The following is a 26,086-nucleotide window of genomic DNA, read 5'->3' as shown; positions in this document are numbered from 1 at the left end:
TGGAGAAAACATATGGAGAAAAGGAGTCAACTCCTTCTAACAAGGACTACTAATATTGGACAATTAATGTGTCTGAAGTAGTATATTGGAGCCCTCCCTATTTGATGAATATATATAATTAACTTTGGAGGGCTCCGGAAAAAATAGTAAGCCATGCTTTCCGTGAAAGTGTGAAGTTTTAGAGCCGAGGTTCATTGCTAAGAACCTAAAGCGAGTGTTTCATCAACCGGAAAGTCATTAAAAAAAAAAAGTGAATATTGTTACAAAACAATTGTGACTAGTTTGATACAACGCATTATTTATTAGGACTCTAGAGAGCCTTTATGGCTGTATCTATTCCCCTTGTTATCGAATCCGAACATCAAATTGTTACTACAATCATAATTACTTACAAATTTCGATTAGACCAAAAATCAATGAACTTGAGTCGGTGTTCTTATGTTGAGCCAGATTACACGTAGAGCTTTCTAATTAACTGACATGAAAACTGAATAAATTTGGAACCATTATATATATATATATATACATATATAACTGTTATGTTTTTCTTTTTAGTAAGAGCGATCGATTTCAAGATTATGTAAACTTGACACACCGAAAACTGATTACATCAAAGCCCAAAAATCGAAAATGATGGACAGGGAATTAAGAATTTATATTCATTATCTTCGTTGGGCGTATATGACTTATTCATTATCTTCCTCTTTTCATTACCAAGGCTTTCCAATAATTGGATTGTACTATTAGCAAAAAAAATCATCTAGATATATACATATATAGTAATAATTGGATTATACTATTTGATTACACAATTTGTTTTCCTCGAAACAAAATTCACAACCACCAACAGAAAATTATCTTATAAAAATAGTGTAGACGGTATTTGTGATTTCCATTTCCCCTTATCGTGGACCCATTGTCTCTATTATTATTTTTAGGTTTTAATATTAGGTTTTGTGGCTGCTAGCATTCGTCAAAAGCAGTATGGTCGGCGTGGTTGATATGGGTGATTGTGATTAATATAAGTAATATAATCCAATAATATATTAAACAGATTATTTTAACTACTTTTTTTACTGACTAGCCCATAATTTCTCAGTTAAAACACACGAAAAAACTTTATTTTTGCACTTCTTCGCAATTTAACTTTGGTTAGTTGATACGATTCTCGAATGCCAATTTTATATTATAACACAATTCTCTAATATCATTTATTCACTTTTCCTCCTTTTCTAATTATGTAAAGCTTTGCTGATAGTGCAATACAATTTGATAGCTAAATGATGCTTTTAAATGTTAAATTGTTGGGAAGCCAGGCCATAGAAGGAGTAGCTAGGGGATAGGGGCATGTACGAAGGTCAAACCGACAATTCCTGAGCAATCGGTTAGTTACTATCAGATATAGAAAAATGTAAAGTTTACATAGACAAACTTAATCAAAAATTACTACATAATTTTAGTTTATCTAATAAATTTAAATGAAATCTAATAAATTTAAATGAAAATTTAGTCAATCACTTAAATCTGCAATTTCTCAAACATTTGTAGTAATAATTAATTTTTACGTCAAATTTATTATACAGGAAATTAGTTCTGCTGACTATATGTGAGATTAATTCAAGAGTATTCAAATGACTGAGTTATGATAAATTAGTATATCAATCAAATAGTTTGACGCATAAGGACCATTAATTGCATCAAACATCTATTTTTTGGGCCTAAGTCAGGTTCGAATTCAGTGATTATCTGAAAAATTAATTGACGTAGTTAAGAAATTAAAACAAGAGATGCAATATGGTATAATGAATCCATATATAGTCATATGACTCGTATACTTCCATGTTGAGGTTGGTTTTATAACTTTATACTTTTATTTATGTACTGGGTACAGTCTTTTTAAGAGGAATTGACTTGATTGATAAAGAAGAAAATTGGGCCTTTTCGAAGATAGACCCAAACTACAGTAATATAAATGGCCAACATCGAGAAGCCCACTCGAAAATCGTTGACGAGAGAGTATCTGCTTCTACATCGTGTTTCTAATAATTCGCCCATATAATGAAAGGAGTAAATGAAGGACAAGTTGTCTATTTTAACTGGAAAATAAACTTGTCAACCGAAAAAGTGGAAAATAACAAAACAAAAACAAAAAAAGGTGAACTAAAGTGACGACTAATTACATCGAATACGACACGTGGGTATACGTATTCATGTTAAATCCGCAATTAACTGAGGGGTGAGATTTCAAATTCATCTGAAGTATATACATATCCGAAATTAGCAAAATACAAAATTTAATCCGAGTGTTTTTGGGGTTTGGGGATCTGTTCTTGAAAGGTAACTGAACTATAGTAATCAACTTTTGTTTTGTTTTTATCCAAACTTCAAAATGGGCATTTTTATATATTAAATAGTGATTATGAAAAACACGCTAGAAGAAAAAAAAGTCAACATCCACCAAAACAACGATTTTATGTTGTGATTCATGTTTTTTATACAAATTGATTTATAAAACCAAAGTTAAAATCTTCTACAAAGCAAAATCCGTGCCATTAGTGTTTAGTGTTTGTTAGAACATAGAATAATACTATTTTCTGAAATCTGATTGAAAAAAAAAAAGATGGAGCTGCAAAATAAATATTAAAGAAAAGGTAAAAACAAAGTAAAATATCGTTAAAGAAGATGTTGCGTGAAACTCAAATGGATCCTTTTTAAGTACATATTTAACACGTGTTCATTATGGTTACTATTTTTACAAAAACAAAAACCTCTAAGATAATTTTGTACATGTTTCAATCATATTTTCCATCTTTCATTTGTTATTTTACAATTTTCGGATATCTTGTTCTGTAGTCTATCAATTTTCTATAGGTATCATCGGATTTATTTTACGTACTGGTATCACCGATTTTAATGTAAACTATTCTTAGTCAAAGTATATAGACTTCAATATGTATATAGACTTCAATATGTATATAGACTTCAATATATGATTCAAGTTAAAAGCTGCTCAGAGTATAATATTAGTATACATGTACATAATATACACACATTTCATACGTACATATACACATATTTCATACATCATGCGCAACAACTTTATAACCAAAAGAAAAACTTTATAACGGAATAGATTCTTCATGGGAAAAATGAAAGAGAGTCGATAAGTAACGAAAGTACATCTTTAATCTAAAAGTAGAGGAATAAAAAGTGTTGTTCGTGTGTTAGACGGTTTTAAGAATATTGATTTAATTAATTCATTAAAATCATTCACTCATTAAGTCATATATGTGTAGGCTTGTAGCGAATTTTTAAATATAAATTATGTATTTCAACATCCAGTGCTCGGATTTAATTAATATAATGTAGTTATTTAGCTATATATATCTTTAGAAAATACAGTATGAAAGATGATTTGTCTTTATTAATTGATACGTGCGTGAATTTGTGCTTCGTGTTCATGGAAATTGTGTTTCACTTTATATATTAAAAAAACTATTAAATAAAAGAAAGATAATTATATGATATATCACAATAATGACACGAAACTATTTTTTCCATGGAAATTGTGTTTCACTATATATAAAAATATTTAATTAAATAAAATAAAGATAATTATATGATGTGTCAGAATAATGACATGAAATTATCGATTTTGTCTGTGGATATCTACTTCTGGTTAATGAGTCTGCTTTTGTTAGGAAAGTTTACGTCGACAATAAGTTCTGAACACGACTAACCGTTTGGTTCTGTTATTCCCTCTTTGGATATCAACTAGACTGACGCATTTGGATTAAAATCAACAAGATTTTAATATAAAAAACATTTTCTGTCGACAAGGTCAAATACTAAGCAGCATGTACATCAGAGGATCAAAAGGGGTTCATGACACAGTTTTTGAGACAAAAGAGTTTAATATTGAAGAGACAGTATCATCCCGACGAACCTGAAGAGACGGTATCATCCCGAAATAGAGCATCCTGATTGGTCGAAAATTATAATTTTCTAATTAAAAAAAAAAACTAAAAAAAAAAATATTTTTATATTCTGGTGAACCCTCCTTTAGAGGTTCACTGATATACATGCTGCTCTTACAGACGGCTGCTATGTTATGACTTATGAGCAACTTAAAATGTGATCTTTTGGCGGCAACGGCAACGGCAAAAAAGAAAATAAGTATTTGTTAAATATATATACCCAATGTTCATATGTTTAATTAGATAGTATTCGTGGGAAGTAGAAATTAAAGTATTAAATTTTAGGTGGTTTTCATATTAATTACGATTTAAATTATGATATCAATTGTTAAGATCCGTGTTTCTATAATGCTAGCCACGTTTAGTCCTTGTATCATATGTATGTCATCGATGCATGTGTTATATATGCGCGAGTATACATTTTGTTTTTATATCATCCCAATGGCCCCATGCAATATATATGGATTTGGTTCGTCATAAAAATCCGAAAAAGCTTGAGATGACAGAAGAATTATTCCTATAAAAAAAAGTTTCCTGCAAATCGATTCTCAAAAACCATATACACTGAAGGCCTGAAACTGATTCTGATTCAACATGTTGATATTTCAAAGGCATCAGTTATATATATATACTCACCATAATTCATGAATTTTTTTTTGAAAAATAAAACAAAAATTTAACTAATTTAATTGATTCTCTTTTTTGTATCCTCTATCTAATATTAAGTTTCAGTTGAGTATAATAATCGAAAACACTAGAGCAGGGGAAGAAGTGCTATAATAATCTATACAAACTTAGCACACCACGCTAAAAGGATAAAACTTTGCAAAGTTCTTCTTACTTGTGACCTAAATTAATGGACTTTTTGAGGTTCTGAATCTTCAGTAATTCCAGAAAGGTTCAAGATCAACTGGACCGGCGGAGGAAGACGGAACTTCTTGATGATCGAACCCTTTCCTCCCAAATTCAAAATCCGATGAAATATCGGTATTAGAAACTCCGGTTTCCTGCGAGATGCTCAACGTTTTGAAGCTCTGCCTTCTGCTGTTCTCGATCATCGCTTGAGAGACCGATTGTTCTTGAGCAAGAATCGGATTTGAATTCTGTAGGTTCTCGGAAACGTAGAGAGACTGAGGTTGATAGAGTGGAATCCTCTGAAGAAAATCAGGTTGGATCGAGCTAAGGGCAGGGTTGCTGTAGCAATTGAGTATTGTTCCTCTGGTTTCAGTTTGGTTGGAGAAGCAGGGCACGTAAATCGGTTCGGTCTTGGTTTTGTCATTGTATGGTGAAGAATCGGTTAAAGGTGGTAATCCGGTTCCGTAAGAACCAATCCGGATTAAAGTGGAAATGGGGATCTTCTTGCCTCCAGCAGTTTTATGAAATACCCTGCATATCACCCATTCATTCTGCCACAAATGGAACCAAACCCCAAAAACTATCAAAAAAAAAAAAAAAACAAAGCAAAACAAAAACAGAGTATGTATAAAACAGGGTTGAAAAACAGAGCAAAGGTTGGATTTTCTTTTTTACCTTGGCGGTTTTAGGCAAGTTGTGGGCAGAGAGTTTTCCATCTAGCCTATACTCATGCATCACCCAATTTGTTTTCTGCCCTTTTGGAGCTCTTCCTCTATAGAAAACAAGTGTTTTCTTCATACCAACAAGCGATTTGCCTCGGAAAATCTCTTTATCCTTCCCCGTCGCCTTCCAGTAACCGGCTTGAGTTGCCCGGTTAGTCCTCAGACCGGTCGGATACTTTCTATCCCTCACACAGAAAAAGTACCATTCTTTCTCACCCATTTTTGCTTTATCTGTTAACAAAAATCCACCAAACACACATTAGATTTCAAGAACAATGATAACCAGAAATAAAAAAACAATCCGTTTCTGGATCCGAGATGTTAAAAAAACAAAACTTGGTTTGTTTAAACCTACACGGCAACTCCCATGGCTCAGCTTTGTTCAAATCCACCTCGCCAATAGCTTTAGCAGAGAAATCGATGTCAAGAACCTTCTTGTGTAGATAGTGGGTTATGAGTTCTTCATCTGTTGGATGAAACCTAAACCCAGGAGGCAAATCCATCTGCTCATCATCTTCTTTGTGAAACCCACCAAAAGTTTCCATTTTTTTTTATTTCCCACGTAACCTTAAACCCTAAGAGAAAAGCAAATATCTTATCCCGGAACAAATTCAAACCCTTTTTTGATCGAAAACACCTGTTTCTGAAATGCTTTTTTTTTTTTGATCGAAAAAGATTTGATCTTGAATGTGTTTCAAGAGATGGGTTCAGAGAATATATATAGATAGATAGATATATGTAGAGAGAGAAAGAGAGAGTAAAGGTGAAAAGAGGAGTTAAAGAGCGAGAGATTAAGGAGACGGAGAGGAACTAAAAAGGAACGGAACTTAATGGAACTAGAAAGGTATAATTTTTTGACGAAAATGATCGTTTTTAAAATACAAATTACTTATGTATAAATAATAAAAAAATCTTGTCCCTATTTTGTGAGAGAAAAAGATACGTAGTGTGCAACGCAACTTGGCTAGGTTGTTTAGCACTTTCCCTTTTAAAAAAGAAAGAAACCTTTTTCTTCTCTTTTTTTTTTTGTTTTTTTTGAAAAGGTAATTATAATTAAAATGAAATTCATAAAACTATATTCGGATGATCGGATCTATAATAGTAGACTTGCCTTATTTTTGGTTCTTTGAATGTAACTCGGTGAGAATAATTATTAACGTTACAATGGAAAATTCAGCGAATAACCAACATAAGTTGTTCTCGTTAACTTTTTATGCAATGAATAATGGCAGACTGGCAATGAGTAAAATAATATTATTATTAATATGATTCAAGAGAGTTATTGTTTTAACCGTAGTCGGTAGTAATCAATTCGTTTATTTTTTTAAAAAATTGATATTCAGGTCCGTGCATGTCATTACATGTAATTAAATGTTGAAATTCTGATGACTCGACATCGATTTATTTATTCCAAATCCCTAATATTATTAATTAATTTTGTTTAATAAGTACAACTCTCTATTCCCAAAAGAAATGCCAGGAAGGAACGCATGAATTTGATTGACAAATGGTGTTTTGCTGTTACTCGTATTGGTTATTTAATCTTGTTTCCTTTTTTTTGGTCGCACTTTAATCTTATTTCCTTATTTGACAGATCTGTGTTATTTTACTATTGATTAACGGTGTCTAACGAGGTAAAAAAAGTCAAACTTAAAAACATCGTATTTTGTCATGGACATCAATATACATATGTTTATTATCCTCAATATATTTTCCCTTTTAAAAGAAGAGCAAGTGTATGAACGAACATGCCATTGTGATAATTTGATAAATTCAACGAAACAAATCATCATATTTTGCCATCAAGCTATTAAGTTTTAAGCTTTCTTGCCTTACGATTCCTATTTTACTTTCTATTACCATTTGGATGAAGAACTAAAAAGCTCAACCTAAAACATAAAAAGAACTTAAAAAAATATTTATCGACATCTATTCAAAAACATTTTTATTTTAATCAATATTTGAATTCCATCTACAATTATAATAGAAGTACCATTACACATGCCTACGTAAAATCCATATTGGTATGTAGTTAAAATATGTATAATGCACCTATTCAAACAAAATGACATAATATAGATAATGTGTAACAAGGTGAGGCGGATGCTTCCGTTATATATACACTTAAATTGAAATTAGAAAATTCAAAGGTATAGCTCTACTTTTTTTTTTTGCTAACAGGTATAGCTCTACTTAGTGACCTAGTATATTCCCTTAAATAAAAAGTCATAATTTCTTTATTAGATTAACCAACTATTGGGGGGTGATAAATGAGAATGGAGTTTCGACGAATAAACAAATACCTATCCCACTTAATCTATCTAGACATAGTAAAATGGGCAAAAAAAAAAAAAACGTTTATGATGAGCTTTCTAAGTCATTTGACTATAAAATAATTTACCCTGTTAAAGTAAGTACCTATCGTAATAGGCTTCCTCTTTTCTAAATTAGTGATATTCCCTGTTATCTTATAAAAAACTCTTCGGTTAATCTTCTTCTAATTCCAAAGCCAGCAGTAATGACAAACTTGTTTGTCAAAATAGTGGATCAGGCGGTCGATGATATTATAAATGAATAGAAATAAAATAAATCGTGGGGTGAGGAAAGCGCGGATCCAATAAGATTTGGTCGTCTAATAAATTAAAATTCTACTTATAGAAAATGTTGCAAATTAGGTTGGTACGAAAGCAACTAATATTTCTATTTAAGGAAATAGATCTAATAAGACAAGACCACGTGTCTGGCTGTTTCTCGAGTAATCCCATAGACTTCCGGTCATTAGCATAGTCAACTTGTCCACATCTGCAACCTCATGCCGATTTTAATCACACATAAACAATTTTTAGATGCCAGCTATTAACCAATAAGAAATAAACACGTGTAAATGACAGGTAATCAAGTAATTATCAATGCATCTATAGTTGACCTTGTTGGCTAAGTACTGTTTGGGAGTTACGTGGCAGTTTTTAGTGGCTGCAAGGGTCAATTAAGAACGTAGCCTTTTTGGGGTGCATCTCTTCGAAGTTCGAACACAGAATATGGAATAATAGATGTAGCCGTGCATACAATACGTTTATTAGGTAAACGAGATGGAAAAAAAAAAGAAGAAATGGAAATAGAAATATACTCCTTCTGTTTCATAAAGAGTGTCGCTCTAACATTTTTCACACAAATTAAGAAATAAGATAAAAGATTTTTTATACTCTTATTAATTTGCAGAAATGACTTTTGGAATTACATTTATAACTAATTTTCTAAATTTATTTTTGAGATTAAAAATGGTATTTTATATCAAAATTTACATAGGAATTCTAAAACGACATTCTTTTTGAAACCAAAAAAAAGTGTCAGAATGACACTCTTTGTGAAACGGAGGGAGTATATACAACGATGTAAGATTAGATAACTTCCTCTACTCTACTCTGCTATGCATCTTGTACATTGATCGCGGTTCGATTAAAAGATATGTTGCTAATTTGTTATCATGCGAAATTATTTTAATTGGATGGAAAAAAAATAAAATGTTTCTCCAGATCTCATTCAAATTTAATGTATATATAATCGGGTGAAAATCTGATCTTCATTAAAATTAAACCGACGTCGATACATAATACAGTGCATGGAAGCTTAAAGCACTCTTCAAATCTAGTACTATATATGTTTGAGAAGATGATTCATTTGTTAAAATATGATATCGTCTCCGGTCATAAATTGTTTTATCTGTAATTATGCAAGTTAAGAAATCAGAAAAGAGCATTGTTACTATATGTAACATCCCTATCCCAGGCTCCTAAGAGAGCGGGGAACCGGGTATGTTAGATCGGCCATCGAACCGTCGGTAAGATGTCCGATTTGGTGAGCACACAGGATCGCCAGGAAAACGCCCAGGTAACAATCAACAACACAGACTTAGGTTGATCTCTCTACTAAACCTGAAAGACAAGAGGAGAGGAGGGGTGAGTAATTGGGATTACTCAGTGAGGGTGGATCTTAAGGAGGCCCACAACATCATCGAACTAGCATAAATTGGTTTTAAGAGATCTAATCCTAAAGCAAGCCCAAGCAACACATATATAGATATATTTACTTATATATATAGACAATTCATTCCTAGCAATCAATCACACAGCATTCAAGGGTAACCCTACAAGCAACTACACAAGCAACGGGTCCCTGGACGCGGCAGTAGTGGGCTGCCACATGGGCCCCCATGCCTCACCCGGAAAGGCAACCAGAATAATCCCATCCAATGGCTGGCCTATTACCATACCCATTAGTCAGGTTCACTCTGCCAGTCACACAGACTGATCCACAGCAATCACCGAGACAGGCTATGACACTAACGGTCACTCAGACGGCTGCTCATAGCGGTCTCACCAGAAAGCTGTACCCAGCGGTCCGTTTGGACGGCTCAATACAGTGGATCGCTAATCCACTCCAGCGATGGCTCTAGCCGTGCCTCACACGATAGCGATAGCCAACAAACAACACTGACTCCTGCCTCCAGGAGCCAGGGATCCTATCAGAGATCTATATGCACAATCATCCATTTCAAAGAATCATCCATTTCTTAAAGGTCTTTCTATTATTAAGATGCACGTTCGGTGATACCAATTGTAACAAAAAGGAACAATAATCAGGTTAACATCACACAATCAATATTTTAAAGTCCAATAAGTTTAGATCCAAGTTCAGGTTAATTATCTCATTCCACCAGCAACCAGCAATCATCAACAAACAGACAACATAGATCCAGGTCCTAAACAATTCTAACAACCCTAACAAGCAGATCTAAGCCTGATCTAAGAAAAGGTCACTTAAAAGACAACCATGCATATGTAAGAGAGGATGAAGCCACATAGCCCTCACCTTGGCTTAGAAGGCTGAGAAACTGGAGGAGGAAGCAAAGGAGAAGGAGATCTAAGAGGAGATCCATCAGAATCAGCTCCCATCTCACCCAAATGAGAAGGAGGCGGCGCAGACATCACAGCTGGGCAAGGAAGCTTCGGCGGCGAGAGAGGCTTGGAGGATGGTGGCGGCCGCGGCAAGGAGAGAGAGAGACGCGACCAAGAGAGAGAAAGAAGAAGAAGAAAACGCAGAGAGAGAGAAAGGAAGCAGCTCGGCGCAGAGAGGAGAGAAAGAGAGAGGAAAAAGGTGGCTAGGGTTGATTAGGAGCTTAATGAGGATTTTAGGGATTTAATTAGGTATTTATATAGAGGTTAAATAGATGGGCTAGGCTTAATGGGCTCTTAGAAAGAAATTAGGAAATACCTAATTAAAAAAGAAATAAAAAGAAAAGAGAATAGAGATGGTTTAATTTAATAAAACCGGAATTAGAAACTGGTAACATCCGATATTTGGTTAACCAAAAGTCGGGATGTTACACTATATATATATATGTGTGGTAAAAGAAATTTCTTTGTTTTTTGTATTAATTTTTTTTCCTGTGTGTAGATTTTAGAGTTTTAGTTGACACAAATGATCGACCTAGCGTATGAATGTTATAATGAACAAACTAAAGACGACTAGGAAATATAATTTGTTAACTTTTCCTTAAAAGGGAACTTGTAAGTTGTAACCTATTACTACAACATGTTTAAATAATCAAATACAAGATAAAGAAAGAAAGAAAAAAAGGAACAATATTGTCTGGTTTATCACATGCACAAATTGCAACACAGTGAAAAGAATAATTATTTGGGAACTCAAATGTTTATTATTATAAAAAAATTCCACATTATTACTACCAGAAATGAAATTCGTTTAGCATGGCACCAAGCCGCCCCACGTGATATTCTTGGTATAAATCGAAAATTAGAATGATATATGCGTATGTGGATGAACCTAAACCACTTAAGAAAACCTAATTTAAGTTGTAACACTTTTATATTGTTTACTGGCCTAATTAGGCTAAACTGTATATAACTGGAACCTCACATGTACACTTTTTTCATTGAGGGAATACCTATCTATTTTTAGGTTTATATTTTTGTTCTGCAGAATTTTAGAAGGGGTAAAAAGATAAATTCTAATGATTTAAGGTTTACATTAGTCATTAATGGTTACTTACTTTTCTATTTTATACAAGAAAATTAAAATAGTTTTTGCATTTTAGAAAATAAGGTTTTATTTTTCTTATATAGAATTTTTTCATCAATGGGGATGTAGCTCAGATGGTAGAGCGCTCGCTTAGCATGCGAGAGGTACGGGGATCGATACCCCGCATCTCCATTTTTTTTCCTACCTTTTCTCATTTTCCTTGTACAAATCTACAAGCATGAAGATACCTTTAACTTCCTCCGTAGGCGCAACTAAGTAGCCATGGATCAATCTTAGTGAATTGTGATCAGGTCTTAAAAAGAGCAATCTTCTTTGAAATTTAACTCGCACCCAATCTAATTAATCACGACTCTCTTCCAGAGGGAAAGTAAGGTAAAATAGCGATCCCGGAGCCACGAAAACTTCTGATTACAAAGCAGAAATTTACAGCAGTTGCTTTTCTGTTCAACGGGAAGAGAAGAAAGAAAAAAAGAGAACCTAATAAAGCTTCAAAAAGCATTCAAGTGAAACAGTATTGAGAATTCGTAATAAACTTTCATGTTTTCTTGAAAAACTTTCCGCCTTTTTTCCCAATCCCAGCCCCTGTAAGGCTTGAGCAGAGATGGGATCTGGTGTCTGGTCTCCACTGCAATTCTACCAAGTCCGAGAACAAAGCTGAAAGCAACGGCGAGATTTCTGAATCTTTTATGTTCTTGCACGAAACCACTTTCAGATGTTCGAGCTCGTGCCAATGTAGAATCACGGATTCTAGACCTGATGTTGTTAGCAATGAGCATCCTTCTAGATACAGAAGCTTCACTCTCCTGCAAAACCCAACAAAGATAATCAGCATTAGATTCCATCTTCTTTAAAGTCATCATTTTATGGGTTTACTACTAGCAGCAGAGAAATTTGGCTAAAGGCTGCAACTTTAAAGATCGCATTGTTTCTAGAGATTCATATCGTGCTACAAAACCCGAATGCAACCGTCTACTTTTACCAGTTTCACCAATATCAAACCTCAAAAGCACAAAAGTAGAAAATAAAGTTTTTAGTACCCAAAAGCCATTGCCAAGCTGAAGACATCATTATCCAATCCCCAACAATCTTGTATTACAATCTCTCGCGCTGCTTCACACATCTTAAACAAAGCCTTTACGGTGTTCTTATCTCTTAACTGACACTTCTCCAAGTGCAACCGCTCGAGCGCAGGACAACAACTACTCAAGCACTCACCTAGACCAGGATCCTCATCAATCTTTTTACAAGACACCAGTTTCAGCGTCTTGAGATTCTCACAATATCGAAGACCTCCAAGCCAACCCGACTCCATCTTATGATCACAAACAGTGAGTTCCTCGAGCATTTGACAACATTCGGCTATTTCTTTAACCCCGTCAAATCCTCCTTGGCATCCAAAGAGCTCAAGCTTCACCAGCCTCTTGCACCCTTGAGCCAGAATCATCAGGCCAATATCCGAAACCAAGGAGTTAAACAAACCATCGACATTCCCTACCAACCTCAAGATCTGCAGATTCTCAAACGCACCAATCCCAAGCAAAACACTGTCACAACACTTGTGCAGTTCGAGTTCTTGCAACCTGGAACACGCTTCAGCTACATTCAACAACCCTAATTCACTAGTGTTTGTGACCACGAGTCTGCGGAGATTGGGGCAGCCACCTGCAAGGGTTCTCAGCCCTCTATCAACCATTTCAACAGACAACAAATTCTCCTCAAAGAAGCTCTGACTCTGGTAAGACCCTACACCAACAGTAAAGGAAACTAGCCTGTGGTTAACTAAAATACCTGAATTTGGCGGCGAAATCAAACACCCACTGACCAAATCAACGTTATCAAGATTGGGAAACCTCGAAATCAGCCGACCGGACGCGAGAAAATTCCAATCCGATACCCTAACCGACCGAACAAGACGACCGTGGAGTCTCTGCCATCTCTTGCAAACCAAAGAGAGATTCTTGCGGTGGGATTTAGGTACCCTTTCGATGATTGAGAGGAGGGTGAGGTCAGGTAAGAGAAGCGTGAGATCGGTCTTGGAGGAATCGGGGAGTAGGGTTTTGGATTTGGCGATTGGAGGGTGAAACTTGGAAGCCAAATCGAGCGGCGAAGAAGACAGTAAATGGTGATGGTTAACCCAAAGTTCCGACCAGCTGGCTCGTCGTTTCTTCAATGGCGAAATTGGACTACTCTCCTTCTTCCCCATAAACGACATACTTGGCCCTTTACATTCTCCGCCGCAGTTAAAACCGGTCGTCAAGTGCAAGTGGTCCTCCCTGAAACCAACGTTTTCTCGGAGGAATGGTTTTTAGTTTTTCCGAGAAAACTTTTCTTCTTTCTCTGAAACGTTAACGGATTTCTGCAATTAAAATGGAAAGTGTGTGTTTCAAGGTCTGAGAAATTTGCAATCACTTTAGTTTTCTCAAAGAAAGAAAGAAAAATTGGATTTTTTTTTCTGGGTTGTGATTTTTTAATCTTATTTTTGTCTCTCTCTAGACGAAAGATTCGGTCTCTTTTTGTTAGCTTTCGTTTGAAAACTGTTGTAGATTTTTCGGAATAGTTTACAAACGGTCTCAAATGCACAGTGAAACCTGTCACTCTCACTCTTTTTGATCCAAAATCTGAAGCCACTTGATTTTAATCATCATATTCATTCATTCTTAGATATTGACAAAAGAGAAACTTCCAAGTTCCCACAAATAAGATAAATACAAAATAAAATTAGAAGTGGAAAGCAGACGAACTCATTCTTTCCCCCTACAGTTAGATTAAAATGGTGGGATCACTTTTTGTGAGATAGAATTTACACACACCAAAAAAGAAGAGATTATTTAGGTCAAGAACGAGGAGCAGCCATCTGTTGCTTCTTTATCTTATCGTCTGACTTCACCATACTGTAAATTGCAAAAAAAAGAAGAAGAGATATTCACATGTGAATTTTGGGGATTTCTATTTTGGTCTTCTGTAAGTGGAAGTTATTACCTGATATCGTGAGGAGTGATGAACATCCACTGTGAACCTTGTTCCAATGCAAAATCAACCAATGTGTCTAAGCTGATTTTCCTGCTTACCGCGTCCTGAGGTTGCAGAAACCGAAACATTTTAACGGCTTTCTCTTTAGGTGTTTTATCAAGCGCTAAAAGCATGACAAATGCTTGTAAATGAGAGAGAGAGAGTGATGTAGAGATTACCATAAACACATCAAACTCGTCCATCGCTCGTATTGGGGCCTCAGTCATATTGTGAAGAGCTAATGCAAAGCATAGAGTCGAGAAAGACCGTTCTCCACCTGTAATTTTATGACAAGAGGGGGACTAATCAAGTCTGAAGCTGTCTAGACTCTCAATGGGGTAATTAGCTGCTTCCAGAAACTTAGCAATAAGAAAGTCAAATCTAGGAAAAAACATAGAGTGCAATAGCAAGCAAATATTACATTTCTTCTTTTGAGTTTAATATCTAAGGGCTTTTAAACAATTAATATCATACATTGTTTAGAAGAGCATCCTTGTTCTACGTTTTCAATCAAATTTGGGATTTTAACTCCTAATCCATACTCAAATCGAGAGTAGAGAAGCAGACCTGAAAGCCCTCTAGTGTCTCGAACAGCGCTGCTTGTTGCATCTTGAGGCATCTTAACCTGTTGCAGAATAAAGATGACGTCAACACAGTTGATCAATGTAATAATATGGACACAGCAGATGCAAAATGTAGCATTACGTCGACGATTACCTCTATGGACAAAGTTTTTTCCTCATAAGAGACTCTGATACGTCCGCTGATACCTTTATTTTTTAAATTAGAGTTGAATCTGCTTCAAAGATCACCAACCAAGGACAAGGTCATATGAAAAACCACATAACTTGAGATAGAACTATAAATCAAATGTAAGCGCCAATAATGAACAAAGCAATTCGTACTGCCAAGTTAATTGGCGCTTCAGAAGATCTTTATTTCTTTGGAGCTTTCTCCACCGTGAATCTACCGCATCTTTGCAGACCTGATTAAGCAGTAATGCACACATTAAATGATTAGCATATATATAGATATATTGAATTTTGGATAAGGAGAAAAAATTATATTAACAATTTCAAGGCTTAACCTTCAGTTTTTCTCGAAAGCTTTTGTAAAGTTTGCGTTTCTTCCCAATCTTATGTTCTTTTTCCTCGTGCATACTCTTGAGGTCATCGATAGATTCAGAATACCTGCATCAACAAAAGATAAAAGGATGTAACCTTCACATGCATTCAACGGGTAGTTTCAATGTAAAGGCACAATGACAAAGCAAGACAAAATACGCACTTTTCACTCTCTCGCTTCAGTCTATGACTTATTTTGTTAATCTGAGCACTAAGCTGTATAGGAGTGTCCCCATCCCAGGGAGCCAAAGAAGTTATCTCACTCTCAGGACAAATAATGGAGGCCTTCTCATTACTTTCCTGAAATTTGGGCAGCCGAACAAAATAATAAAATAATATGGATCCAATAGCAATAACTTGAATATGAAGATTTGCATTGCTAAGTTTGATTTATATATTTGTTGTCCTTTCGTTTATATTACTAACGTAACTTCAAAATTGTTTAATTCTTACCTGCCGCTTGGTTTTAAGCTCCTCATATTTAGCCTCAGCCACTTTAATCTCAGGTAACACCTTGTTTTGCATTACATCTTCATAATGGTTCTTTCCCTGAAACCGAATGAAAACTTCAGTTCTAAGTGCAAAACAAGTAAAGAACCAAACTCTTTAAGAAAGTGTACCGTTTCTGCGGATTGGAGTTTTTTTTCAATCTCCTTTAGCTCATTCTCTGCTTCCTCAAAGGCGTCAATTTTACCCTTGGCCGACTCTGCATTCGCACGTTTAAAAAAAAAAAAATGTTACATGCATTGCTTGAACTATGTTAAAGCAAAGGAGTCTGTAATTCAAGATGATCGATCTTTCATGTTTTTAACACAAATCCAAGAAAAATAAATCTATCGCCACCATACCATATAAGTTCTCAAATGAAGCTCTAAGTTCATTAGCCTTTAGTTCAGCGTCTTTCAAGCTGTCTTGGAGCTTTTCCAGCAAGGATTCTTTCTCCTCTATCTCTTCTCGAGATTTCTGAGAATTACAAATAGCGCAACGCTTGAGGAATGGTGCCCGGGGTGGAAAATGACAATCAGGCGTTTCAACTTATAAAACTAACCATGATTTCTAGATGAAGTTCGTTAACACTTGATGTAGGTGAAGCTTTGGTTTCAGCAGCGATTGAATTTTTCAGATCCTGCATTTCAAGTTCCTTCCTTGTCAAATCTTTCTCAAGTTGGGTGCATTGCCTCTGTAACATAGACCACAAAACATATCAAAGTGATTATAAATACAAACAAGCTTTTCTCTTCAAAAGAAAAAAAAAGTACAAACAAGCTTAGGCTTTGTGAAAACAAGCGAAATGTTTCAGATAAGACAGTTAAACATTGGGTGCAGCTAAAGAGACAGCAGCGAGTTTTCGCTACCTTCAGTCTGCGCATTTTTGATTCAATATCCTCGAGATTCACCTCTGCCTCCCTCTTTTGGCTCCTGTATTCATGTATCTCACTTTGTTCTTTTGAGGTCTCTATTTCAAGATCCTTGATTTGGTCATCAAAAGAAGCACACAATCGAGTCGGTCTTCGAAGACGGGAAGGAAGCGTTGTCTGAACACCCCCACGGGAAAACCTGATTCAAGAATAGTTAAAATACTGATATGTAGACGCAAATCTTCCTCTACAGTTGAAATAAAATCAACATTAAGCCTTTCCACTAATCAAGTAAAAAAAACTCAGTAAATACATCAGAAGTAGGCCCTAGTAGTCTCAACTTAAACCTCTTTTGGTTAAAATTTTGTTTTTATCTCATTTTAAGAAGTTGTAGACACCTAATAGTTCATTATCCCTTTAAACGATCTGTTCTTGCAATCTAAATGGCTGCTTACATTTGATATCCATCTATAGTTAAAACATCTTTCAGATGCGAGAGCCTTGACTCAAAGGCAACTGTCTTGCCAACCTCATAATTCTCTGCAAGCACTCGCCTCTCCACACCACTCTGGAAATATCGAGACACCAAAGCTATAAATAAATAACACCACACAGGGGTTGGAGGAAGAAAAGTTAGTAAATACAGACAAAATGTTACCACATCCACCAAGACGTTAAGAACAGTAGGATTCTCAGAGTGCAAGACAGAGAGAATAGTTGGGTGTTCCGTTTGAGGAACCATGTTCCTTGGTATAGTTAACCTGCATAAACAATTACCATGGCGTTTGCAATATAATTGAAGCTATCCATTTAACAGAGCATAACATAAACACAGATATTGGAAAAAAATTTATAGTTTTACCTTGGTCTTGAAAAGTCATAAATAATAATCTTCAGATTGTTATAATTTGCTTCCTTTCCACAGGCTCGCAAAGTATTTAAATCTTCATGATCGGTCACAATAAAGGCATTCAGGAGGTTGCCAAGAGCTTGTTCAACTGTAGAAGCCCATTTATTACCATTGACCAATGTCTGCAGAAGACCGCAAAATTAGAAGAGTTCACATTAAAACAGCAGAGATTGTGTCGTAACAGTTGAAAATGCAGCTTTTCTTTACACCATGCATGGTCTATATAAGAGAAGATTTAAACTAACTCGACTGAATTTTTTGGGGCGGAAGAAACAAATAGGAAACTTACCACATGAGCACCAACCGGACCAATAGGTGGCATTTTAAATCTGCGATGATGTCTCTCAATCGCCCGTAAAAGATTAATGACTCTATCTCCTCCAAATGCGGTAACCTAGCAAGAGAAGTTTGATATTATCCAACTACCTCGAGATTGTTATCCTCCAAATAAATAGAAATAACATATAGAGCTTCCTAGTAGATCCATGTAATTGGATAAGCGCCTTATTTGTTTGATGCTTTTTCAGATCATTGATGTGCGCGTTTATGTTTCTTTGCTTCTTTTCATGGTCTCGAATCTAGACATCAAAAGGCCAAATAGATGAACGTCAAGAAATTTAAAGACTGCAACATAAAGTGGTTATTATAATAGTTAAAACAAAAGAAATATGAAACAGTAAATTCTAGGACTAAGATTCATAAGGAAAACTACAAGCATCATCATACCAAATTTTCTATTTGTTCCACAGCCTTCCTTCCGGCTGATAGTTTCTCTATTACCATGTTCTCTTCCTCTTTCAAACTGAAGTGTCAAATATTTGATCCATGCTTAGCGGAAAAAAATAGTTTAAAAGGATAGCCCAAGAGAAGAAAACGGAAAAAATTATAAAGACCTGGAAAGCAATGATTCAGCCTTCTCAACCTCTAGCTTCAGTTGATTCAGTTTTTCTTCGATTTCAGATTGTTCAGCCTGCATCACTATCAGGCTGTAAGTATTATATACACCTATACACACACACACACACGTTACAGTACGCCTCAATCACCATACCAAACACTGAGCATAGAACTTATAGAATCTTAGTTTGCGGATTTTATATCTAACGATAATGATAAATAAAGAGGACCTGTGTGCTTCTTATAGTCATTTCATCAATATCTTTAATCTGCCGTTCAAGCCTCCTAACACGATCCTTAATCTTCTGAATGTTATTGCACTTATGACGGTATTCTTCTTCCAGAGCAATCTTCTCTCTTGCAGCCTGCTTTAAAATTTATATCAACTCCACAGATGCGACAAGTAATTAAACCAGTAAGATTTCAAAGCTAAACTATTTTATAAACGAGCTCAAGAGCAGTGCCCATCAGAGCCCCGCAAACCCAATATTCAATTAAAAGATTTTATTTGATAAATCCAATACTTTCAATTGCTACCTTTCATTTGCTACTAATTTACGAACTTCAGGGCTCATTCCATTAACTGAGACCCTTCTCTTTATAACAAATTTTTAACATACCGTATTGACTGATTGCCGCAAACACTCTATCTCTCTCTTCATAGTACTCGATTCATCCATCAGGCATGCAACTTCAGCTTTCTTCTTGTTCAAGTTTTCTCTTAAAGATTCCACCTCACCCTACATAAATGGCCAGCTGTAATCATCTCCAAGATGAAGGATTTAAGCGATATGTTAAGGTATACATTGATGCTACGATGGAATATATAGGTTTCAGGGTGTAAGCAAATAAATATTTTAGAAGCTCAACCAGACATAAATGAAGAGCGAACCACGATATACAAATATTCCCGTATGGGCATATGAGAATGTTTTAGGGAAGAAGTAACCTCAAGCTTCAACATTTTTGTTTACTCGAAACTTTCTCTATTTGAAACAACTAATAAACTGCAGTATTAAAGTACCCAAAAGAAACTTAGAAAAGTCATGCACCCCTACGAATTTCTGATCGTGTATAGTAATCCAAATTTGAGGTAATAGAAGAACATATTACTTACCAGTTTCTGATCAATTTTATCTTGACAAGTAGGCACTCGTTCTCTGAGTTTCACAATCTTCTCAGTCTGTTCTTTGAGCTGCCTATCCACATCATATACCCATGACCAAGCTAGTTTCTTTTTCAAATGCAGCAACTGTTGATATATTTCTTCAAATTGTTCCATAGTCTTTATCTTTCCAACCAATTCACTGATCTCCTTTTCTATTGGTTTTATTGTCTCCTCGAACTCATCCACAAGAGCACTTGCAGCGTTCAAACTTGTGTCAATACTTTGAAGAAGATCATCGACTTGATGAAGAAGGGTTGCCTTATAAAAGAACTACAAAACGAAAGCTTTTAGCAACAATATCAACAAGATATACTTCACCGCAGACCAATTTACTGGATATACCTTGAATTTATCTTTGTCATTTCCAGAATGTAAAAACTCCCTGCTCTTATCTTGACTCATTATCACACATGGATTCTCAACATCAATCTGGCCAAAGAAAGCATAATGCAGACCCAATGAACTCGTATAAATACTGACAATAAAACTTAATCTGATAATAACATATATGGTCAAAGTTTTAAACTTGAACCAAAGAGAAAAACTCACATTATAATGTGCAACTAGTTCCCGTAGCTCCTCCCTTCGGTTTGATATCTTTTCCCCTGTACGATAAGGTTTGCAGAGAACAAGTAAGCAGAAACCTTCTTGAATCAATTAGTTGATTTACAAACGACATACAGTAAGAGCTGGTAGGACTTGACATATAAGTAAGAAGTTACATAACGACAAAAAAAAAATTGAAAACAAGCAGAAGCACAAAACTGTAAGTCACATCAAATTAAAAGAGATAAAAGCATCAAAGATTTATTAACCTTGATGATCCTTGAGAAACGTAGAACTAGTAGAATCAGATATCCTGCGCTCAATAATTAGAGTATCGCCATAAATTTCAGGCTTAAAAGCATCCTCTCCTTGGTTATTCATTTCGACATGAACAAGGGCATCGCTGCAAGAAAATACCACAAAGATTCAGGAAATTCATTTCTGCAATTAATTTTGTGTAGAAGCAAAAGCTAGAAACTCCCTAAAAGCAGCTGCGAAAAAGAAGAAAAATCATTCCCCGTATAAATGCACAAACCTGCATCCAGTTTTTATGAAATCTTTCAGCGTGGAAGCGCGCTGAGTCCCCTTGGCTCGACACCCAAACGCAACACATAGAGCAGTCAATATTGCACTCTTACCGCCTGAAAATTAAGAAAACACCCTAATGGTATAAATCATACAGCATAAATTCAAAATCAAAGCTTGAACAAAAACCCTGCTCTACCGAAAATAGCAGGAAACCCAACTCCAGAAAACGCAGCCACAAGTCATAAAAAGCGATTAAAAGTGCCAAATTTGGTAAGATTCTTACTTCCGTTTTGACCGGTGATGAAATTGACCCACTCGCCAAACTCAATCTCGAGGTTACTATGGCACATGAAATTCTCAAGGCGTAGTCTCAGAATCTTGCCCGAGCCAGAATGCTGATCGTCGAGAGGGTTACTCCGTCGATAGCCATCGGTATCCATGTTTTGTCGCTTTCTAGGGTTTCTAACTCAGAGGAGTCCAAAATACTGTAAGAGACAGTGAGTGTTCATCAGGTGTTTATTGGCGGGGAAAGGAGGAACACTATTAATGTAATCCCAGACTGGTCTTTTGGATTTGAAATGGGCCTTCAAGGCTTCAAATTGTGCATTCTATATTTCGCCTCCCTATGTCACCGGTCTAAGCGAACCGGAGACTGGTTCGTGCAACAACTGGCTTAGTGTGGTCAATTATCCGTTTTAAAAAACAAAATAAAATAGTAAGATTTGTGCCCTTATTACCCTCTATCTTGCTACTTTTCTCTCTATTCGCTTTTTAATATTCTGTCAAGGTTTTACCAGAATGTGATTTGACCCATGAAGTAAAAAAAATAAAAAAATAAAACCGAGGAGTGAAGAGGGGTTTCACTGCTAGTTAAAATAGTATGAAAAGTTTTTCCAGTTTGTTGACCAACAAAAAAAGAAAAGAGTTTTTTTTTTTCCAGTTAAACCTATGCATAATACAAGAGCTTCTTCACTTTCCTATTCTTGGCGTGAAAATTCTTGTAAGAGAACCATAAACCGGATCCTTAACCGTACTTAAACCATCGGTTTCTTGGTTTTTTTTCAGTCGTCATGGTCGTTATTCCTGAAACGAATGATTCTATTGATGAACAGCCTCTCCCGCAGGTATCTACCAAAGGAAACCACAAGATTTCAGTGAGTATATTATTTAATATGCAGAACCATATAGTCCGATGTTGAAAATACAATTGGCGTTTAATATAAACGAAATCAGAGTGTAAAAGTCTGTTTTATGAAATGGATTTTGTGATTGTCTTCGGAGAGGAGGACTTACATGATATAGGCTGAGAGACAAAAGCAGAGGAAACCGATGGCGAAATGGAGAGGAAATGTTGCCCAGAAATTCTTATGGTCGAGAATGGTTCTCTCTGAGATGAGAGTGATTATGCCCGAGAGTATAAGAATTTTCCAACCTGAAGGAAAACACTTTCGGAACGAGAATGAAGAAGAATCGACCTGTTGACAGTTGTGGAGTTAAACAACAATAACAAAAGACTGTCAACATAATAGATAGTTTAATTTAACGAATCAAAGCACACCTGGAAGTAACTTCGGATGAATAGCCCTGAATAGATGATCCTTCCAATCATATCTTTTTATGTTTTAAGGAAAATCAAGAAAACAGAAAAAAGATAAAGATAAACAAAAGTGGACTGTAGTTGCAAAATCTACATATATATGGGTGAAGGATACTCAAGGAATTCGCCAAGATTAAACCTATTGCTCCTGCAGATCTTATCAGCAGAAGATTTAATACGATGTAAATCAGTGAAAATACAAGCAACATGTCGTTAGACCGCTTCAGTTGATCCTCTGTTCCAACTGCATGTAAAAATGCTTCGGAGGTTCCTGACAAGATAATTTGCAAACTAAACAGGACTGGAAAAAATGCAACCAGTAACCGCAAAATCAAGGTAGCTAAGAAGAAGTCAATAAGCATTTAGGTAAATCTAGATATGATTACTAACCATTCATGGCCAGGACGATGATGTAAAGACAATAAAACTGTAGTGCCAAGGAAGCTTCTCCATCGCTCCATTTTTCACCATACAACAATCTGATGAGAGAGTATGAATAACTCGGGCCAAATGCCATAAATATAAGACCTAGAAATTCCCAGGAACAGGAAGTAACCGAAAATTAAGTCAAAAGTCTTATATACATCTAGGAACAAAAAAAATTTGAGGATCTGTAATGGTAGTTGAAAAGCAGATGCCCGGTATTAGGGACTGGTAGGAGACATCACGAGTGGAATTCATTAATATATACCTATTAATATAACAAGCTTCAAGGCCTCGGTCAGGCAAATTCCAAGTTTCTTTCTCTTTCGCTGGTCAGGCAAATCACCTGTCAAGAGAGAGATAAAAAGAAACCATGCATGGTAATGAACTCGACGGTAACAAATACCGAGAAACACAAGGACAAAGATTAATTACACACTGAATTACACTATACTCAGGAAAGAAATAAACCTGATGCGAACCTGGCAAATGTAGTGTATGAACTTTCTTCAAAGGGAAGAAACACCATACGTACAACTAAACTTCCTGGTGAGAATTTGTGTAAGAATTTTTTAAGCAACAACTGTAGACGATAAATGTACTTTGTAGCTGTGGAAAATTTAGATTTTGTCACGAAAGAGACTTGCCAAGTTTGTCAACGATCCCATATACAGCCTGGTTATAAGGTGTGTCTAACCATACAAGGACCAACTTTTCACCCTCTTGAAGGATTAACTTTCGGAAGGACTGAATAGTAAATAGCATACACATGTTCGAGAGCTGCATATCAAAATCCAAGAATCCCCCAAGTCTGTGACATCACAAAGATTGTTGGAACATCATTGGAAATGAAAGAGTTGATTGGAACATATCAAAAGTTAAGAATGCTGAGAAGGAGATCAAATAATAGAGAACTCATACCTGAACGGAAAGAGATTCGAACTTTTGTAAACATCACAAATGAGAAAATAAGCCCAGTACCCAATAAATAAGGAACCTCCATATGCAACTTGTGACAGAGCAAAGATTATCCCTTTTTCCTACGTATGTTTGAAGATAATAAATTTTAGTTTTATTATATAAGTTTCTTCAAGCATGCTTCTTTTGTCAGAAACAAAATGGAGTTGTGCGTATTAACACAAATATGTACCATGTTTGTTTGCTTGACTATGAGAAAGCACAAAGTTACACAGCGTGAAAATGTAGCAACAGTCTCAACAACCAGTCGCAGTTTTAGAAGCATCAATGTCTGAGAGAGGATATACAAAGGCTCAGCCATTAGCTCCAGCACACATGCAAATCCTGCCAATTAAGTTGGTTAGTCCTTATGTTGGTAAAAAGGTAGAATAATCCTACTGCCATATATTCACAGAATCTAAATTCCGACTACTAGAAAGAAATCTTATTAGCAAAAGAATAGACGTATCACCGAAGAATTTGTTTAAGAATAAAGAAAGTTGCAGCCACGGAAGGAAAAAAATGGATGTTGCTATAATTATTACAGACACAAGTAAACGACCACAAAACAGAAACTTTCAAATTCCAAGGTTGTAAGCGAAAGAAGTATGATAAAGGCATACAAAATGTACCGTGAATCAAGATAGCCTGTGCATATGTGTCGGAGTAACTAAGGTTCTGCCACCATAACACAAAAATACATGCTGCAATAGTAATGGCTATTCCGAGTGGAAATGTCACCCATGCCACTTTCAATAACTTAGTCACATCGTTCTTGGATACAAGACCATCACTGCAGAACGAAATTAAGTAATATCATTGGCCAAAAACTTAGTCCTGAACTGATTATGTGCACTGGATCAGCGCGAACTGTTTTATGTATACCTGTTAATGTCAGCCCGCAAGCAAGCACGCCGGAATCCTTCCCGGCTGAGAAACAAGACACAGGTAACAAAAAGATGGAACTGGACAGCGTAGAGCTGCATTGAAATGAGAAAAGATAGATCGAACTTATATGCAAAACCCATTGAATTTCTGGAAGAAGGAAACACCATCCACGTAGCAACTCAAGTGAAAGTCCAGTAAAACCAAGCAGAGCTAATACTTATAAAACATGACTTTATAATTGTTTCCAGGCACAGAAAAAAACCTGGTCTTCTACACCTAAAAGTCCACACTTAGCAATTAGAATAACATCTTAGATTCCTGGAACCCAACTGCACAAAACCCATCTTTACCATACGAAATGCATATAAATACAAGCCAAATAGTACTTTCCATTAAGCTTAAAGGCAACCCAAATAGTCAAAGCACCTACATTGGCAAAATCTAAGAACATATCCATTCGACTTGAGCAAAACTGGGCTCTCAATCAACGGATGTACAAGCAAAGAAACTGGTAAACAAAGATCAATTACCGCATAGTCTTCTTCGGTGAGATGCCTGACGATCCAGGAATTGAATATGAACGGGATGCCTCTGGAAAGAAACTGCGTAGCTAATTCCAAAAATCGATCAAGGAAGAAAGGGAAAATCTAATTAGCAGGAAAATGCAGAGAGAGATTTTAGATAAAAGAAAACAAACACAGAATGAAGACGAACCTAGTAAATACTTGAACGTGCGCGAGAGATTAACACTATCCCTATTAGTGGCCATTTTTGAGATGCTAAACTCCAGTCCTTCGTCTAATTGTCTCTGGGTTTGCGATCTTAAACTGTATGTTCACGCTCAAGTTGCACGAATCCAAGAAAAGTTTATCTATGGAAACTCCATTAATTAACAAATACCCAAATCCTCAGTTTAGCTGACCGGGGGTGAAGAGTGAAGACGTCGACGACGACTCCATACAAAAAGTTTTTTGGGTCGGGTTATCCAGGTTGGCGAAAATGGATCCCAAATTAAACCGAACTTTTACCAATTCGATTCGGATAATTTCCTTAACCAATGAAAAAAA

At 35.8% G+C, this 26,086-nt stretch overlaps 4 protein-coding genes and 1 non-coding gene across 6 annotated transcripts; 1 reads left to right on the top strand and 4 right to left on the bottom strand.

Moving 5' to 3' along the window:
- Window positions 1–4,650: 4,650 nt before the first annotated feature.
- Window positions 4,651–6,243, bottom strand: LOC18018608 (NAC domain-containing protein 79). Its single transcript, XM_006399186.2, has 3 exons — window positions 5,910–6,243; window positions 5,508–5,785; window positions 4,651–5,383 (listed from the first exon to the last, which is right to left on the bottom strand). The coding sequence occupies exons 1-3, from the start codon at window positions 6,097–6,099 to the stop codon at window positions 4,859–4,861; spliced, it is 993 nt and encodes a 330-aa protein (XP_006399249.1). The 5' UTR covers window positions 6,100–6,243; the 3' UTR covers window positions 4,651–4,858.
- A 5,469-nt stretch (window positions 6,244–11,712) lies between these two features.
- TRNAA-AGC lies at window positions 11,713–11,785 on the top strand. Its single transcript has one exon. It is a non-coding gene; the product is annotated as a tRNA-Ala (tRNA).
- A 165-nt stretch (window positions 11,786–11,950) lies between these two features.
- Window positions 11,951–14,057, bottom strand: LOC18018607 (F-box protein At5g07670). 2 transcript variants are annotated; one of them, XM_024156598.1, is made up of 3 exons: window positions 13,403–14,055; window positions 12,652–13,276; window positions 11,951–12,417 (listed from the first exon to the last, which is right to left on the bottom strand). In XM_024156598.1, exons 1-3 carry the CDS (start codon window positions 13,824–13,826, stop codon window positions 12,150–12,152), a joined length of 1,317 nt encoding a protein of 438 aa, XP_024012366.1. In that variant the 5' UTR covers window positions 13,827–14,055; the 3' UTR covers window positions 11,951–12,149. The 2 variants fall into 2 exon arrangements, with proteins under 2 accessions (XP_024012366.1, XP_006399248.1); XM_006399185.2 differs by having other exon boundaries at window positions 12,652–14,057.
- A 185-nt stretch (window positions 14,058–14,242) lies between these two features.
- On the bottom strand, window positions 14,243–21,656 carry LOC18018606 (structural maintenance of chromosomes protein 6A). The gene is made up of 28 exons (XM_006399184.2): window positions 21,438–21,656; window positions 21,162–21,267; window positions 20,896–21,029; window positions 20,630–20,685; window positions 20,423–20,509; window positions 20,030–20,350; window positions 19,533–19,652; window positions 19,143–19,277; window positions 18,909–18,985; window positions 18,742–18,817; window positions 18,519–18,593; window positions 18,305–18,409; window positions 17,968–18,137; window positions 17,764–17,866; window positions 17,561–17,673; window positions 17,103–17,304; window positions 16,796–16,927; window positions 16,596–16,710; window positions 16,368–16,453; window positions 16,201–16,296; window positions 15,911–16,047; window positions 15,711–15,813; window positions 15,529–15,608; window positions 15,341–15,419; window positions 15,191–15,248; window positions 14,803–14,900; window positions 14,594–14,688; window positions 14,243–14,505 (listed from the first exon to the last, which is right to left on the bottom strand). Exons 1-28 carry the CDS (start codon window positions 21,592–21,594, stop codon window positions 14,448–14,450), a joined length of 3,174 nt encoding a protein of 1,057 aa, XP_006399247.1. The 5' UTR covers window positions 21,595–21,656; the 3' UTR covers window positions 14,243–14,447.
- A 344-nt stretch (window positions 21,657–22,000) lies between these two features.
- On the bottom strand, window positions 22,001–25,948 carry LOC18018605 (protein RFT1 homolog). The gene is made up of 14 exons (XM_006399183.2): window positions 25,734–25,948; window positions 25,550–25,629; window positions 25,017–25,111; window positions 24,764–24,924; window positions 24,325–24,476; window positions 24,096–24,214; window positions 23,822–23,985; window positions 23,646–23,720; window positions 23,443–23,520; window positions 23,142–23,279; window positions 22,867–23,022; window positions 22,713–22,765; window positions 22,448–22,629; window positions 22,001–22,282 (listed from the first exon to the last, which is right to left on the bottom strand). The coding sequence occupies exons 1-14, from the start codon at window positions 25,786–25,788 to the stop codon at window positions 22,216–22,218; spliced, it is 1,575 nt and encodes a 524-aa protein (XP_006399246.1). The 5' UTR covers window positions 25,789–25,948; the 3' UTR covers window positions 22,001–22,215.
- Between the last annotated feature and the right edge of the window lie 138 nt (window positions 25,949–26,086).

Source organism: Eutrema salsugineum, unplaced genomic scaffold (genome assembly GCF_000478725.1).
Source record: "Eutrema salsugineum unplaced genomic scaffold, Eutsalg1_0 scaffold_2, whole genome shotgun sequence".
Lineage (NCBI taxonomy): Eukaryota > Viridiplantae > Streptophyta > Magnoliopsida > Brassicales > Brassicaceae > Eutrema > Eutrema salsugineum.
The sequence above is the reverse complement of the archived record's forward strand: the minus strand, read 5'-3'. Positions and strand labels throughout refer to the sequence as shown.

Bases quoted from the DNA above. Each gene is read 5' to 3' on its own strand.
- LOC18018608 (XM_006399186.2), bottom strand. From the start codon at position 6,099: ATGGAAACTTTTGGTGGGTTTCACAAAGAAGATGATGAGCAGATGGAT. The intron at 5,786-5,909 runs GTAGGTTTAAAC...TTTTGTTAACAG, and splicing joins TGAGCCATGGGAGTTGCCGT to ATAAAGCAAAAATGGGTGAG. The intron at 5,384-5,507 runs GTAAAAAAGAAA...CATTTGTGGCAG, and splicing joins ACTTGCCTAAAACCGCCAAG to AATGAATGGGTGATATGCAG.
- LOC18018605 (XM_006399183.2), bottom strand. From the start codon at position 25,788: ATGGCCACTAATAGGGATAGTGTTAATCTCTCGCGCACGTTCAAGTAT. The intron at 23,986-24,095 runs GTATGAGTTCTC...GTGATGTCACAG, and splicing joins TCGAATCTCTTTCCGTTCAG to ACTTGGGGGATTCTTGGATT. The intron at 22,283-22,447 runs GTAAGTCCTCCT...TTCCTTTGGTAG, and splicing joins TGTCTCTCAGCCTATATCAT to ATACCTGCGGGAGAGGCTGT.
- LOC18018607 (XM_006399185.2), bottom strand. From the start codon at position 13,826: ATGTCGTTTATGGGGAAGAAGGAGAGTAGTCCAATTTCGCCATTGAAG. The intron at 12,418-12,651 runs GTACTAAAAACT...TGGGTTTTGCAG, and splicing joins AGCTTGGCAATGGCTTTTGG to GAGAGTGAAGCTTCTGTATC.
- LOC18018606 (XM_006399184.2), bottom strand. From the start codon at position 21,594: ATGGATACCGATGGCTATCGACGGAGTAACCCTCTCGACGATCAGCAT. The intron at 19,653-20,029 runs GTAAGTAATATG...CCATTTATGTAG, and splicing joins ATAAAATTGATCAGAAACTG to GGTGAGGTGGAATCTTTAAG. The intron at 18,594-18,741 runs GTATGATGATGC...TTTGATGTCTAG, and splicing joins TGGAACAAATAGAAAATTTG to ATTCGAGACCATGAAAAGAA.